This window comes from Rhododendron vialii, chromosome 9a, assembly GCF_030253575.1.
Source record: "Rhododendron vialii isolate Sample 1 chromosome 9a, ASM3025357v1".
Taxonomy (NCBI): Eukaryota; Viridiplantae; Streptophyta; class Magnoliopsida; order Ericales; family Ericaceae; genus Rhododendron; species Rhododendron vialii.
This window is the reverse complement of record NC_080565.1, coordinates 37935396-37948680: the sequence shown is the minus strand read 5'-3', so window position 1 is coordinate 37948680 and position 13285 is coordinate 37935396. Positions and strand designations below refer to the sequence as shown.

Below are 13285 nucleotides of genomic sequence, written 5' to 3'. Positions count from 1 at the left end.
ATTTCAAATGTAACATGGACTATCTATAAACTTTTAGATGTACATAACGAAAATTTCATAACTTACATGTATGAACTTTTAAAAGTACTATAAATATGAAATTTTAATAGTATGCTTTTATAGTTACATGTGTAAACTTATATATGTACAAATAAAAACTTTATTTGAGGTTAGTATCTAATATTTCGACTCATTAAGGCTTGTGAGAATAAGTTCGAGTTCAAGTCATACCTAGGCAAGCTCGATTCGAGCTCGGGTCGTCAAATTTCCATTGAGCTTAAACTCAAGTTCGTTTAAAAATTTAACAAACGAACCTGAACATTCGAAATTTCGACTCGATTCGGCTCGTTTACAACACTACGGAAGAGAAGTTTATATTCTGCTCGGGTCTTGATCAGCAAAAGTTTTTGGGTTAACTAATCTCTTTCGGAATCCGACGCTAGTCTAGAGCACTTTATTGTCATGCTCAGAAGAAATAGTAATTTTGATCACTTTTACACACCAAATGTATGATTAAATTCACTGTTTTCTCCTTGGTGACGAGTTATGGCTTGGATTGTAATTGTGGATCTTTGACTCAGCTTATTGGTATGGTTGTGAAATGTGTATTAATTTTTGATTACTTGTCTAAATTATTGGTGGTTGTCCAGGTCGCACGGAAGAAATCTCTTGTGAATTCTCCAATTTGGGTGGTATGCATTTGGCCGAACCGAGGAGAGAAATAATCAAGGTTCACTTAAGCCGACACCCTTAACCGTTGAAACCCCCCCAAAAAAAAAAAAAAAAAAAATACTATTAATGTTTGTTCAAAAGGAGCGAAAAGGCCAACTTTGTCTGCTACTTCCACATTCCACACTGGCCAAAACAACCTTGTGAAAAGTTGAAAGTTGCCCCAAAGAACAAAAATTGAAAGTTGTCCTTTGAGAAACACAACACAACACAGCGTTGTTCTAAAATTCAAACCATGAAACTGACTGACGATGAAGATCGCAGACCAAATAGCCCCACAACATGAAAGAGAGATCATAACCGATGCAAAGGTCATGCTTATCGCTCGAATAGCCCCACAACATGAAAGAGAGATCATAACCGATGCAAAGGTCATGCTTCTTAATCGCTCGATCAACTTTGGCTGGTGGACTTACTGTGTAGTGTGTACATTGCGTCGATCATTTTCATTTTTAAGAGAGAGGAGATTAGATGAGGGTTTGACATAGTAAAAGTGCCTGAAAATGGGTGGAAAGAGACACACTACCGATACAAGACTGTAAATGAGTCTTACGTTTTAGTTAGAGAAAGAAAAGTCCAGGACACACATTTACATAAGAAACATGAAATATGTAACTCTCAAAACTGAGAACACAATAAAACCATTTGGGAGAAATCCAAGTCTAGGACATGTAGATAAGAAACATGAAATAAAGTCTAACAACTGACAATATAATAAAACCAATTGGAACAAGTCCATTGTAGGTTAGGTGACATCAAACAAAAGGATTATTGAGGTGAATGGAGAGACCAATTATGTTTGCATGCACGAAGAAAAATGTTCACCATATTATTATTAGGAGAATAAGTTCCAACGGTGCTACTGGTACATATTTTAGTGTGTACGAACCACTTTTTTGTTCTGTTTTGAGTCTCAAAAAATGATCGGAACCGCTCATTTTATTTAAAATACTTTGTTCATAGCTCCTATGAAAAATAAGCTCAATCTGATATCGGTTAAGGCACCTACAAAACGTTCAACTTTGTCCTAGAATTCAAGCTTGAATTCCAGAACAAAGTTTGGATGTTTCGTAAATGCTTTTACCGATGTCGGATTGAGCTTATTTTTTGCAAGGACCATAAGCAAAATATTATAAACAAAATGAGCAGCTCCGATCATTTTTTTTAGGCCCAAAAATGGATTTGTGCCCACCGGTATAGATTTAAAATCTATACCATTAGACTTTTTGAATAAGTTCTCTCCGGATCAACTGGACAAGGGGGTTCTCCGGATAGCCCCATTTGGGCCCCCTTCGTGCATTTTTTTGAAAAATCACCGTGCATCTTGTACGGCCCGCAAAATAATGTATCTACGCAAGAAATCAGCTTGTCCGAACATCGATAGGTATGTCAAAAGTTGAGTTTTTACACGAAAAAATGGACGACCGTGAACATTTTAACTTTAAAAATAGTTGACAGATCACGAACGTCAATTTTTTCTGTGTATAAACTCAATTTTTTACATACCTATCAATATCCGGACAAGTTGATTTTTTGCATATACACATTATTTTGCAGACTCTACAAGATACACAGTTCAGATTTTTAAAAAAAATGCACGAAGGGAGCCCACACGGAGCTATCCGGACAGCCCCTTGTCCGGTTGATCCGGAGAGAACTTATTCTCTATTATCTCTATTATAAAACAGAAGGGTGTGGGGACAAATTGTTGGAACGGCTTAGATTTATTTGATCCAAAGGCTGTAATGTATCATCTCACTTCCTGGTTAAGTGCCCATGATTTTCACCTAAATCACACAACTGTCATTCCCTTCCAATCGAAATGCGTAGTACCGTAGGGTACGGTATAGCACTAGTATTAAATAAAAGTTGAAAGCAAGGGCGTTCTGCTTAGTTGAGCCATTTGACCGTTACCTAGCACGCATGAGTCAAATCATACTTTGGCAGTTTGGCATGAGCAACGTGAGAGAGAGGGTGTTTGGTTCGTTATTGCATTTTTATTATCTCATTATCCTATTTCGGGGCATTTTTATTATCTCATTATCTTATTTCGGGTGTTTGACAACCTAATTGTAGAACCCATTTCCAAAAAATGGACTCACTGATTTTGGGTTTAGAGGTAAGAAGCCAAAAGAGTCCAAGAGGTTCTTTTTGCATTTTTGGCTTTCCACATTCTCAGGTCAATTACCAAAATATCCTCACTTAAATTGAGTAATTAATGATGACTATTTAAATAGTATGTAATTAATTTGTGTAATTATTGAATTCACTGGTGTTGGCATATGTTTTTCTTGTTATTTAAATTTGTAGGCTTAATTTGTGTAAGGTTTTAAGTTGTCTGTTTTATTTTTCTTTTAGTTCGTATTTTTTTTTTTTTTTTGGATTAATGATGGTTGGAGATTGGTTCATTTGAAAATGTCTTTGAGTAAATGGACGGCGGTTTGAAAATGTCTTTGAAATAGACCAAATGAATCAACCAATTCAAAAATAATGCACAACTTATTACAATGAACCAAAAATTCAATACAGTTTTTTTTTTTTTTGATTAAAAAAAAAACATCAATCTTTCTCCATTTTTTGGTTTTCCAATTCAATAAGGCTACATGCACCGCTCCCAACCCTCGCTCCAGCCACAACCTCTGAGTCTAAAACGCAGTTAGATAACCACAGCGGAAGGATAAGGAGATAACGGGGGGACTTCAAAAATACCCTTCACATCCGCTGTGTCCCAAACCGCCGTCCAATTCGACGGCGTCAACGGGCAAACGGCGAACTCACTCTCCGTCGTGCTCTCCGATTCCGCCACCCTCTCCCTCTTCATTCCCCCACTTTCTCTCTCCTCACCACCACCCTCTCTCCCTCTCTTCCGACGAGTTTCCACCGACGGCTCAGACGCCGCCGTCGTTTTGCCAATCTCGTGGGGGAAATTCAATATAGCCTTTCTCCCCCGCATCTCGAACGCCGCTCTATCGTACGCCCTGGCCGCCTCCACGGCCGTTTCATACGTCCCCAGCCAGACCCGGGACCCCTTCCGGGTCGGGTCTCGGATCTCCGCTGCGAACTTCCCCCACGGCCGCTGCCTCACTCCCCTGTAATGTCTCTTATCGCCCGAATCCGGTTTTGGCCCTGACCCGACCCGAGCGATCCCTGACCCGTGAGTGTTATCAGCCCGTGGAATGGATATGTTCAACAAAGGACGCCGGTCGATTAACCTCGACGACGTCGTTGGATGTATGGTTTCTGGGTTTGCCTCGAATTCGAAGTGGTCGGTTTCATTTTTGATGGGTCTCAAGTAATTTGTGAATTGGAGCTTCGAATCTGAAGATACGGATTCACCATCATCGGAAGTAGCAGCTAGTGGAAATTGGGTTTCGGACGAGTTTGAATCAGTAGAAGTTGGCGGAAGGTGGGATTGGTCATATGGGATTAGTTCAGGTGCACGTAAACTGATCTGAATACCTGAATTATCAAAAAATGCAGCAGAGAGGAAAAGGCTAGATGGAGAATCATCAAAGAGGTGGTGGCGTATGAAATCCACAGTGGAGTCCATTGGAGTGAAGAGGGAAGAGAGTTGTTTTGAAATTCGATTTTATGTTCTGAAGTCGAGATGTGCTTAAGCTAGAACTAGTCTGGACACCCGGGTTGTTAAAAAACAAACTTGGAAGTGAGAAGAAGGTCTCTGTAGTTTGAAACACGAAGGAGGGAACTTGAGTGGAAAGATGGAATTGAGATTGCTTATTATAAATAGGCTGGAGTGATCATGGGTAGAGAGAGAGAGAGAGAGAGAGAGAGAGAGAAGAGGGGTGAAGTTTCTTTCGAAGAGGGAGGGAAGGAGGGAGGGAGGAAGGATCGTTTGGTAAAATTACTAGAAGGATGATGGGTACCAAAATGCTCAGCTTCTGGGGTACTTCTGATGATGGAGAGTTTTTCTTCTTTTATCTAAAAAAATACTCTCTTCGTCCCAAAAAGAGTGACAATTTTTGAAATTCGTGTCATTTTTTATCGCTTATATATTTCAATCTATCATGTTTTTAATGAGTTTGAAAACTTTATATAATAAAATTAATCGAGAAATATCAAACAAGATCCATATTGCATATTCTTTGAGATTTATATTGAAAGATATAAGGAGTTGAAATTGACACGGATATAAAAAATTAACATCTAATTTGAAACGGAGGGAGTACTACTGTAATAAAAGTATTTCTGATGAGAGTAGCAACAGGACAAATATTTCATCAATTATTGATAAATTTCAACACTCGGAATAATAAAGACAAAAAAGGATAAAGGAAGAAGACAGGATTGCGGCTTGAAAATTGACTATTATGCCCGTTCCGTTTTTGCATATAAAGTTCTTGATTTTACTTTACACGTATTTTGAAACAAGTCAATTTGTATACGTAATTGTGTTAGCTACTATATTCTTACTTAATTTTCTGGTAAACAGACAAACGATCCACAGGTTATGGCTGATATCTACAGGTTTATCAATATTGTCTTTGCTATGGAGATTCGTCTTCTCGGGGCGTCAGTTGTCTTTACATCTAATCCACGTTTGCCGGCCCATGTTTTTAACGGTGTGGAAAGGGTGGTGGCTTCCCGCAGAGACATGGTTGTGTACCTTGTAATGGCTCCAAATGGGAGTTTCCATTCTAGTCGTGGAGGTCGACGGAGTTGTCTCATATTCGGACCGGTGGCTTTTATGTATCTTAGCTTTAGGGTGGTTATCAGTAACAGTAATAACAATTGTATGGTTGTTTGTATTTGATTTGTTTGTAGATGCCGTATGACTTATATCAATGAACTAGTGTGCTCTTGCCGATTGACCAAAAAAAAAAAATTCCAATTCACTTTAGATGCGCGCGAACTAGGCTCCATAAATCATTTTTCACGAAAACGACCGGTTTTTCTCTTTTAATTTTCCCTCCCTTTTCATTCCTTTCTTCATGTTCAGGCGGAGAATTGCCTTCCCAGACTATGTAGGACAAGTTGACTGGAAGGTAACAGTGGAAAAGCAAGTTCCTGTTTTCCAGTTCACTCTGCGACATGTCGGCAAGCAGGTTAACGGCAAAGAATGGCTTCAGGATCTAACATCACCCAGTTGAATGCTGCTGTCATGCTGTGTGTATTTTTTTCTTTTCTTTTTTTTTGTATTCTTGGTCGGAAGAAAATAGAGAATACGACAAAAGCTAACACCAAAAACCCAAGTGGTTTGGCCAAACGAGCATGACAATACAAATAAGTAGTCGTCCTCCATAAAATTGCATGTTTGAATTTTATAAAGGCCAAACATTTCAAACCTTGCGGCTACTGGAGGGTTTGTCCGATCGTTAACTCTAATGCCCCAAAATTAATCGAATTGCTCGCAAATTAGCTCTAACATGTGGGTTTTTTTTGTGGTTATAAATACAAAAGATAATACCGGACACTGGCACTGGTAGAGCCCATATATGTGACCCAGTTGGATGCTGCTGTGCCGTTGTTCCCTTCCCACATAGGCTCATGGCAAATTAACCCAACCGACTGATCATTGGATTTAGACAGTCGATCGAATGGACAAGGAAAGAGCCGGAAGATTTTAGTAGTAGTAGTAGTAAATTTAACGTCCGTAGACTTTCAAGCCTTTGAAGTGAACTTTCAAACCATCCTGTCGGGTGAATTTTCTTCCGGTTGGGTCTCTCCCAATTTGGTTTTTCTACGCCAGATTCTGGTCTCTCTAGAACTCATAGCCATTAATAATGTTTTATGAGTGCGAGTTTTGTACGGATTTCATTTGTTGGTTGAGGGATTCAGTTGTCGGAATGCTTCCTCTAGCTGCCATGGACGTGAAGGTTTGCCGACTATCCTTGGTGCCGGCTTGTCTTCGTCTAAGAGGTTCTTGTTGGTTGATAATCAAGAGATCGCCATATTAGTCTTTGAGATTATGGATTTTAAGGCCAGTATATCTAGATCTCTTGGTTATTGTCTCCATTTGAAATTGACAACCCTTGTTGATGTATGCTTATTTCTATCGATGTAATCTCCTACCATTTTAAAAGAAGGAAAAAAAAAGAAAAAGAAAAGAAGAAGAGGTGAACAACGATTGAGTAGAAAGCATGCAATTTTAAAGCACATTAGAGCATGTATACTAGCAAAATATATTTTACCTATTCAATAATTCACTTTTTTCATTTTACTTACTCAAATCTCTTTCAATCCTATACCAATTCTCTCTATTATACTTTTTTATTCTATAAAATGTAGTACTAAAAAAGAGAGACCGAGAGGGGTAGAGATAGAATGAGGTAGTGGTAGGGAGGAGAGAGAGGAAGAATAATATTTTAATAATTTGCTTGTGAATAGTACCTCGCTAGTTTTATAGAGCATTTTCTGAAAGGAAAAATACCTCTATGTTTACTGAAACTAGTGCAAGCTGCTTTGGTGGCTTTGGTTAGGTAAATGACTAAAAAGGTGGGTTTGCCTGCTCTTATGTACATACTCTTAATAATTGAAATAGTACTACATTAATAAATAAATACTAAATAAATAAAAAATCATTACCTGGTCTTCAAAAGGCACGTGCATTGACCCAGGACAACGAGCTTGACTTTGTGACTCCTTTTTTAGTAATTTTATACTCCAATTGGTAATCCTACTTAACTTTACTTTCCAGTCAATTCTTTTTCTAACAAATTAAAACCTTTACTTTCCAGCTGCGACCTCAAATTAAATTTGATACAAATTGTACCGACTTGGCTTTCATCAATTCTTTTTCAGTATGACTCTCCAATTTGTCGCATCTATCAACTTGGGACCGGGGATGCTGCCAAGCACCCCGCCTGGCAGCGATATCCAATGGCCCCTTCAGCCGCTCATGTGAATAATCGACGGTTTGGATCTTAATTTGAACAACGGACGATCCAAATTTCAACGAATTCAGATTAAATCCAAGCTGTGGCAGCATCTCCCATTCCTCGACTTGGGCAATTCATGGTTTTTTTCTTTTTTCTGGTTCAAGTGGTAAGAGTTACGAAAATGCATTCGAAAGTAAACTAAGGCCATTTATGTAAAAATTATACTAAAAAAAATATTGTTGCAGAATGATGTGTACTCCACAAGATTTCACTTGAATGTAGGAATTACTTCATTTTTTTTTAATCTTTCTCATCAGATTTGTAGCCGCAATTAGTCTTTAAAATTATCCCATCAAGTTAGCAAAAAAAAAATTATCCCATCAAGTTAGTACGAAGTTTGGCTTGCAGGCACCTCCAATGTGGTCACGGGTACATGCACTTACCCACTTGATGTATTTTAGAACAAAATAAGGTATCTCAATATGTAACTTACTAATAAAATTCACATGAAATCTAATACTACCAAGGATGACGTGTTGTAGTATGATGAATTTACACTATGTGAATTGAATTTTGGAATCCTTATTCTGCCGTGGACATAATTGATTTGAAGGAGGAAAATATATTGGTTGTGTTTGATTGGGAGTTTAGTTTAGTTTTAGTAGTGGGTGGAGAGAGAAATAGAATAATATTGAAGATAGGGGTAATGATTGGAGAGAGATAGAGAAAGATGAAAAAATAATAATTGAAAAAAATAATTAATCATAAAATGATTCGAACAAACAGATTTCATGATAAACGGTATAAATAATTAACCATGAAATGATTAAAAAACTAGTATAACTACAAATAATTTACCAAGTGAACCACCATCAAAAACACCCAAAGCAAACCAACTGGAACCACAACAAAAGCCAATCCATCCCCATTTCCTCCGGGGGGGAAAAAACATGACCGAGGACGCGGGGGGCTGCTGTGCCCATTTATGGACCCACTCCGGTCTCGTTCCGATGATCGAAAGCGTTCATTTCGTAGAGTTCGTCGAGTAGAACAACTATGCCAAAAATCAGCTTAATTGGATATCATTAAGTGCCTGATCGGAACCCATATAACTCTCGGTCCATGGGTTACAATGGATTTGATCCAGTGTTTCGGATCCATTCTTTTCAAGATAAAAAGGTTCCGATCAGGCACTTAATGATATCCAATTAAGCTGATTTTTTGCACAGTTGTTGTACTCGACAAGCTCTACGAAGTGAACACTTCCGATCATCGAAGCGAGACCGGTCCCGAATTCGGGGACAGCAGCCCCCAGCTCCCACCGACATGAGCCAAATAAATTGAAAACCAATTGAGCCAAGAGTCATGGATTCTCATATCTTGTGCTGTCATTCAAAGAGGTTTGATGACACAATTGGCCTCCTAATTGTGTAGCCATACCTATTGGCTGGCGCGGATTATGATGGTGGTGGTGATTGTTGATGAATCCGTCTTGTCCTGGTCGTACATCTCGAACGCCTCCTTCCGCTCTGCGGTCGCGCAGCTAGCGAATCCCTTGCCCCAGAAATCTGCTAACTCGTCAAGGCTAATGAATCTGTCTCTCGGTCCGTGTCGATCTCATGATTCTCATCCATCATCTTCTTTACGTTGTCGTTCATGGAGGATTCTGACAACCCTCGTTGGTGCATGCTTATTTCTATTGATGTAATCTCCTACCGTTTTGAAGGGAAAAAAAAAAGAGAAAAAAAAAAAAAAAAGAGGTGAACAACGATCTAGTGGAAAGCATGCAATTTTAAAGCACATTTTAACACTCCCTTCATTCCAAATTGGATATCCATTTTTGATATCCGTGTTAATTTTAACTCTTATATCTTTTAATATGAATCTCAAAAAATATACAATATGAATCTTGTTTGATAGTTCTCGATTAATTCTAGTATTATACAAAGTTTTTCAAACTCATGAAAAACATTATACTAGATTGAAAGATATAAACGATATGAAAAATAACACGAATTTTAAAAATTGTAATTCTTTTTTAAACGGATGGAGTAATTGAAATAATACTACATTAATAAATAAATAAATAAATAAATAATCATTGGTCTTCGAAAGGCGCGTGCAATATCCAGGACTTCGAGCTTCACTTTATGACTCCTTTTTTATAGTAATTTATACTCTAATTGGTAATCCTACTTAACTTTACTTTCCAGTCAATTCTTTTTCTAACAAATTAAAAACCTTTACTTTCCAGCTGCGACCTCAATTAAATTTGATACAAATCGTACCGACTTGGCTTTCATCGATTCTTTTTCAGTACGACTCTCCAATTTGTCGCTTCTATCAACTTGGGGACCGGAGATACTATCAAGCACCCCGCTTGGCAGCGCCCCATCCGGCCACTCATTTTGATAATCGACGGTTTGGATCTTAATTCGAACAACGGACGATTCAAATTTCAGTGAACTCGGATTAGATCCAAGCTGGAACAGCATCTCCCATTTCTGAACTGGGCAATTCATGGCTTTTTGCTTTTTTGTGGTTCAAGTGGCAAGAGTTACGAAAATGCATTGGAAAGTAAACTTAGGCCATTTATGTAAAAATTATAGTAATAAAACAATATTAGTGCAGAATGATGTACAAGATTTCACTTGAATATAGGAATTACTACTTCATTTTTTCAATCTTTCTCATCAGGTTCGTAGTCGCAATTGGGTCGTTATGCCATCAAGTTAGTACGAAGTTTGGCTTACAGGCATCTCCATTAATGTGGTCACGGGTACATTCACTTACCCACTTGATTTTATTATTATTATAGAACAATATTAAGCTATCTCAAAATAACTTAATAAAATCTACATGAAATTTTAATACCAAGGACGACGTATTGTTATATGATGTATTCGCACTATCTGATCATTTTGGATTTATGATCTGCTGTGGACAACAGTAATTTGAAGGAGGAAAATATAATAACCTCATTTGCTTCTCAAGTCTACTGTATGGACTAGAGGCAATGATGGATACGATAGTGTGATGGAATTCACTACCCCAACATTACCTCTAGTGCGTCATAGTACCAAAGAGGATCCATCTAAAACAAGTTTCAAAAAAAAATTGGCTATTCGAGCATATCCATCCGTTGGTGCTAAAAAAGGCATTACTTTCGACTTGTTTATAGTGTCGTTTTGCCAAAAAAAATGGTAGGATTTTGCCACCCAGACTGACGCAGCGGAATTCACGAAAGACTAGTTAGTGTACTAGTCCAAACGAGATAAACAACTCGTCGCAACGAGCAATTCTTGCGCACAAGAAAGAAAGAGAAAATCTCTGTAATATTATTGATCAAAGCTTAAAAGTTGAATAATTGAATAGGTTACAGCCCTTTTTATAAGACCCTAACCCTAGAAATCTTACTGTAAAAGAAATAATAAATCATGCCAAAACAAGCGGCATTAAATAAAACATATTTCCTAATTAATTAAAATAAAATCCTAATTCTTGTAGACCAAGAATCCTAATAAAGGTAAAAATCAAAATTAAACCGAATACGGAAAGTTAATAATTCTAACCTAAACGGAAATATTCCTAACCAAAATCTTATTCTAAAACAATAAAAATAAAATACAAAAACTCTCCATTTTTGTCCTACATCAGTCTCCTTTTCTTCAAAAAAACTCGCCCTCGAGTTCTCATTAGAAACTTGCCATCTGCCTTTCCAAATAAATAAATATTTGGAATACTTCAACTTCTCGCTCGTCTGCCAATAAAAGTACACTTGCCAAGATAGTTTTTCTGCACACTTCAATTGATTGACAATTTTCACAATACGAGAATTGAGTGAAAACTCAAACTGCTCCAACCCAAGAAAATCAATAAATTGAACGTCATGCAGAAATTCCAACTTCTCTTTATGTTGATCCATCGCAGAATTAATTGGTACATCATGTATGAATGATGTAGCATTTTAGAGATCTTGTACCAAATTCACCATTGGGACCACTCATACTTCCGTGTGGCTCACAAGGCTCAATATTAAGGAAGACATCATCATGTCAAGAAATTATAGGTCCTGATTTATGACTTTCCTCTTCCTTTGGTTCTCGTACTTGATACAATGTTGCGATATTTTCATCCTTGCTTGCAATTACCTCATTGGTTGCACCTCCATCTAAATCCAACCGATGTTTTAGCATAGGGGCACTCAAACATTCCTCTTTGCCACCAACTTCTTCATCGTCAGCTTCTTCTTCGTCACCAAGTTCAATCCGATCTCCCTCCTCTTTTGCAACTTCTTCAACATCTTTGACAATAATGGTTGTATTCTGTTGCTTTAGCCCATATTTTTCCTTCAGTAATTCCTCATAGTTCCAGGGCAAAAATCTTTCCACCAAAAGTCTTTTAATTCTCGACCATGCATGAATTAGACGCTTGCCCAATCGATCTCTTGACGATTGTAATTTTAACCACCATTGTAGCGCCGGGCCCGTAAGCTTCAATAATAAAAACCTCCACCTTTGTTCAAAAGGAGTTTTCGTATACTCAAAAAATCATCAATGTCCAATATCCAATCCAAACGATCTTCAAAAAATTCAAGACCACTAAATTTTGGCAACTTATTGTAATACCTGATGTCGCTTTATCGACTGATAATCATCATGGCCCTCGAATAACTTGCCTTCAAATTCATTCCTACTATCGTAGTGATAATAAGAATATCCTCCGGAGACGTTTTGGTGAATAGGTTGGTTGCGGGCAAATCCCTCAACGCGGTTCCTATTCTGGTTAGGAGGTTGGCGATGGGCAAATCTCAACGCGCGATCCTTCTCAACCCTTTCTGGCCTTTGGCGAATTTGTAGAGTCAACCCATGCAGTAAATCACGGATCTCTGCGAACTGAGTGCGAGTATCTTGACGGATTTCGGCTAACTGAGTGCTTCGATCCTGCAATTGTGTTCGGGTATCCTCCATCATCTTCCTTAGGTCAGCACGCCCACGACCAACGTCAATGGGTGTGTCTTCAACTTTGTTTGGTGACATCGAACCAGGCAAAGCCTTGCTCTGATACCACTTGACGCGGCGAAATTCACGAGAGACTAGTTAGCGTACTAGTCCAAACGAGATAAACAACTCGTCGCAACGAGCAATTCTTGTGCACAAGAAAGAAAGAGAAAATCTCTGTAATATTATTGATCAAAGCTTAAAAGTTGAATAATTGAATAGGTTACAGCCCTTTTTATAAGACCCTAACCCTAAAAATCTTACTGTAAAAGAAATAATAAATCATGCCAAAACAAGCGGCATTAAATAAAACATATTTCCTAATTAATTAAAATAAAATCCTAATTCTTGTAGACCAAGAATCCTAATAAAGGTAAAAATCAATATTAAACCGAATACGGAAAGTTAATAATTCTAACCTAAACGGAAATATTCCTAACCAAAATCTTATTCTAAAACAATAAAAATAAAATACAAAAACTCTCCATTTTTGTTCTACATCACAGGCTCCAAATGCCAGAATGCCACTTTGACATAACCACCCTTCTTCTCTTTACGATTACCTTCCGATCCTTCTGGAGGTGATCGATATATGGCAAATTTGACTTTTGAAAAAGGATGAAGTGAATTTTTTTTTCGGCATTCCTTAATGTCAATTTGGGCTCTTTTTTTGTGTTTTTTTTTGCGAGGGAAATTGGAGGTGCATCGATCATTGCTTCG

At 37.8% G+C, this 13285-nt stretch overlaps 1 protein-coding gene across 1 annotated transcript; it reads right to left on the bottom strand.

Moving 5' to 3' along the window:
* Positions 1-3169: 3169 nt before the first annotated feature.
* LOC131300021 (ethylene-responsive transcription factor ERF105-like) lies at positions 3170-4522 on the bottom strand. Its single transcript, XM_058325649.1, has one exon. The coding sequence runs from the start codon at positions 4277-4279 to the stop codon at positions 3386-3388; it is 894 nt and encodes a 297-aa protein (XP_058181632.1). The 5' UTR covers positions 4280-4522; the 3' UTR covers positions 3170-3385.
* Between the last annotated feature and the right edge of the window lie 8763 nt (positions 4523-13285).

What these genes read in the sequence shown, in the direction of transcription:
- LOC131300021 (XM_058325649.1), bottom strand. Translation starts at nt 4,279, where the DNA reads ATGGACTCCACTGTGGATTTCATACGCCACCACCTCTTTGATGATTCT.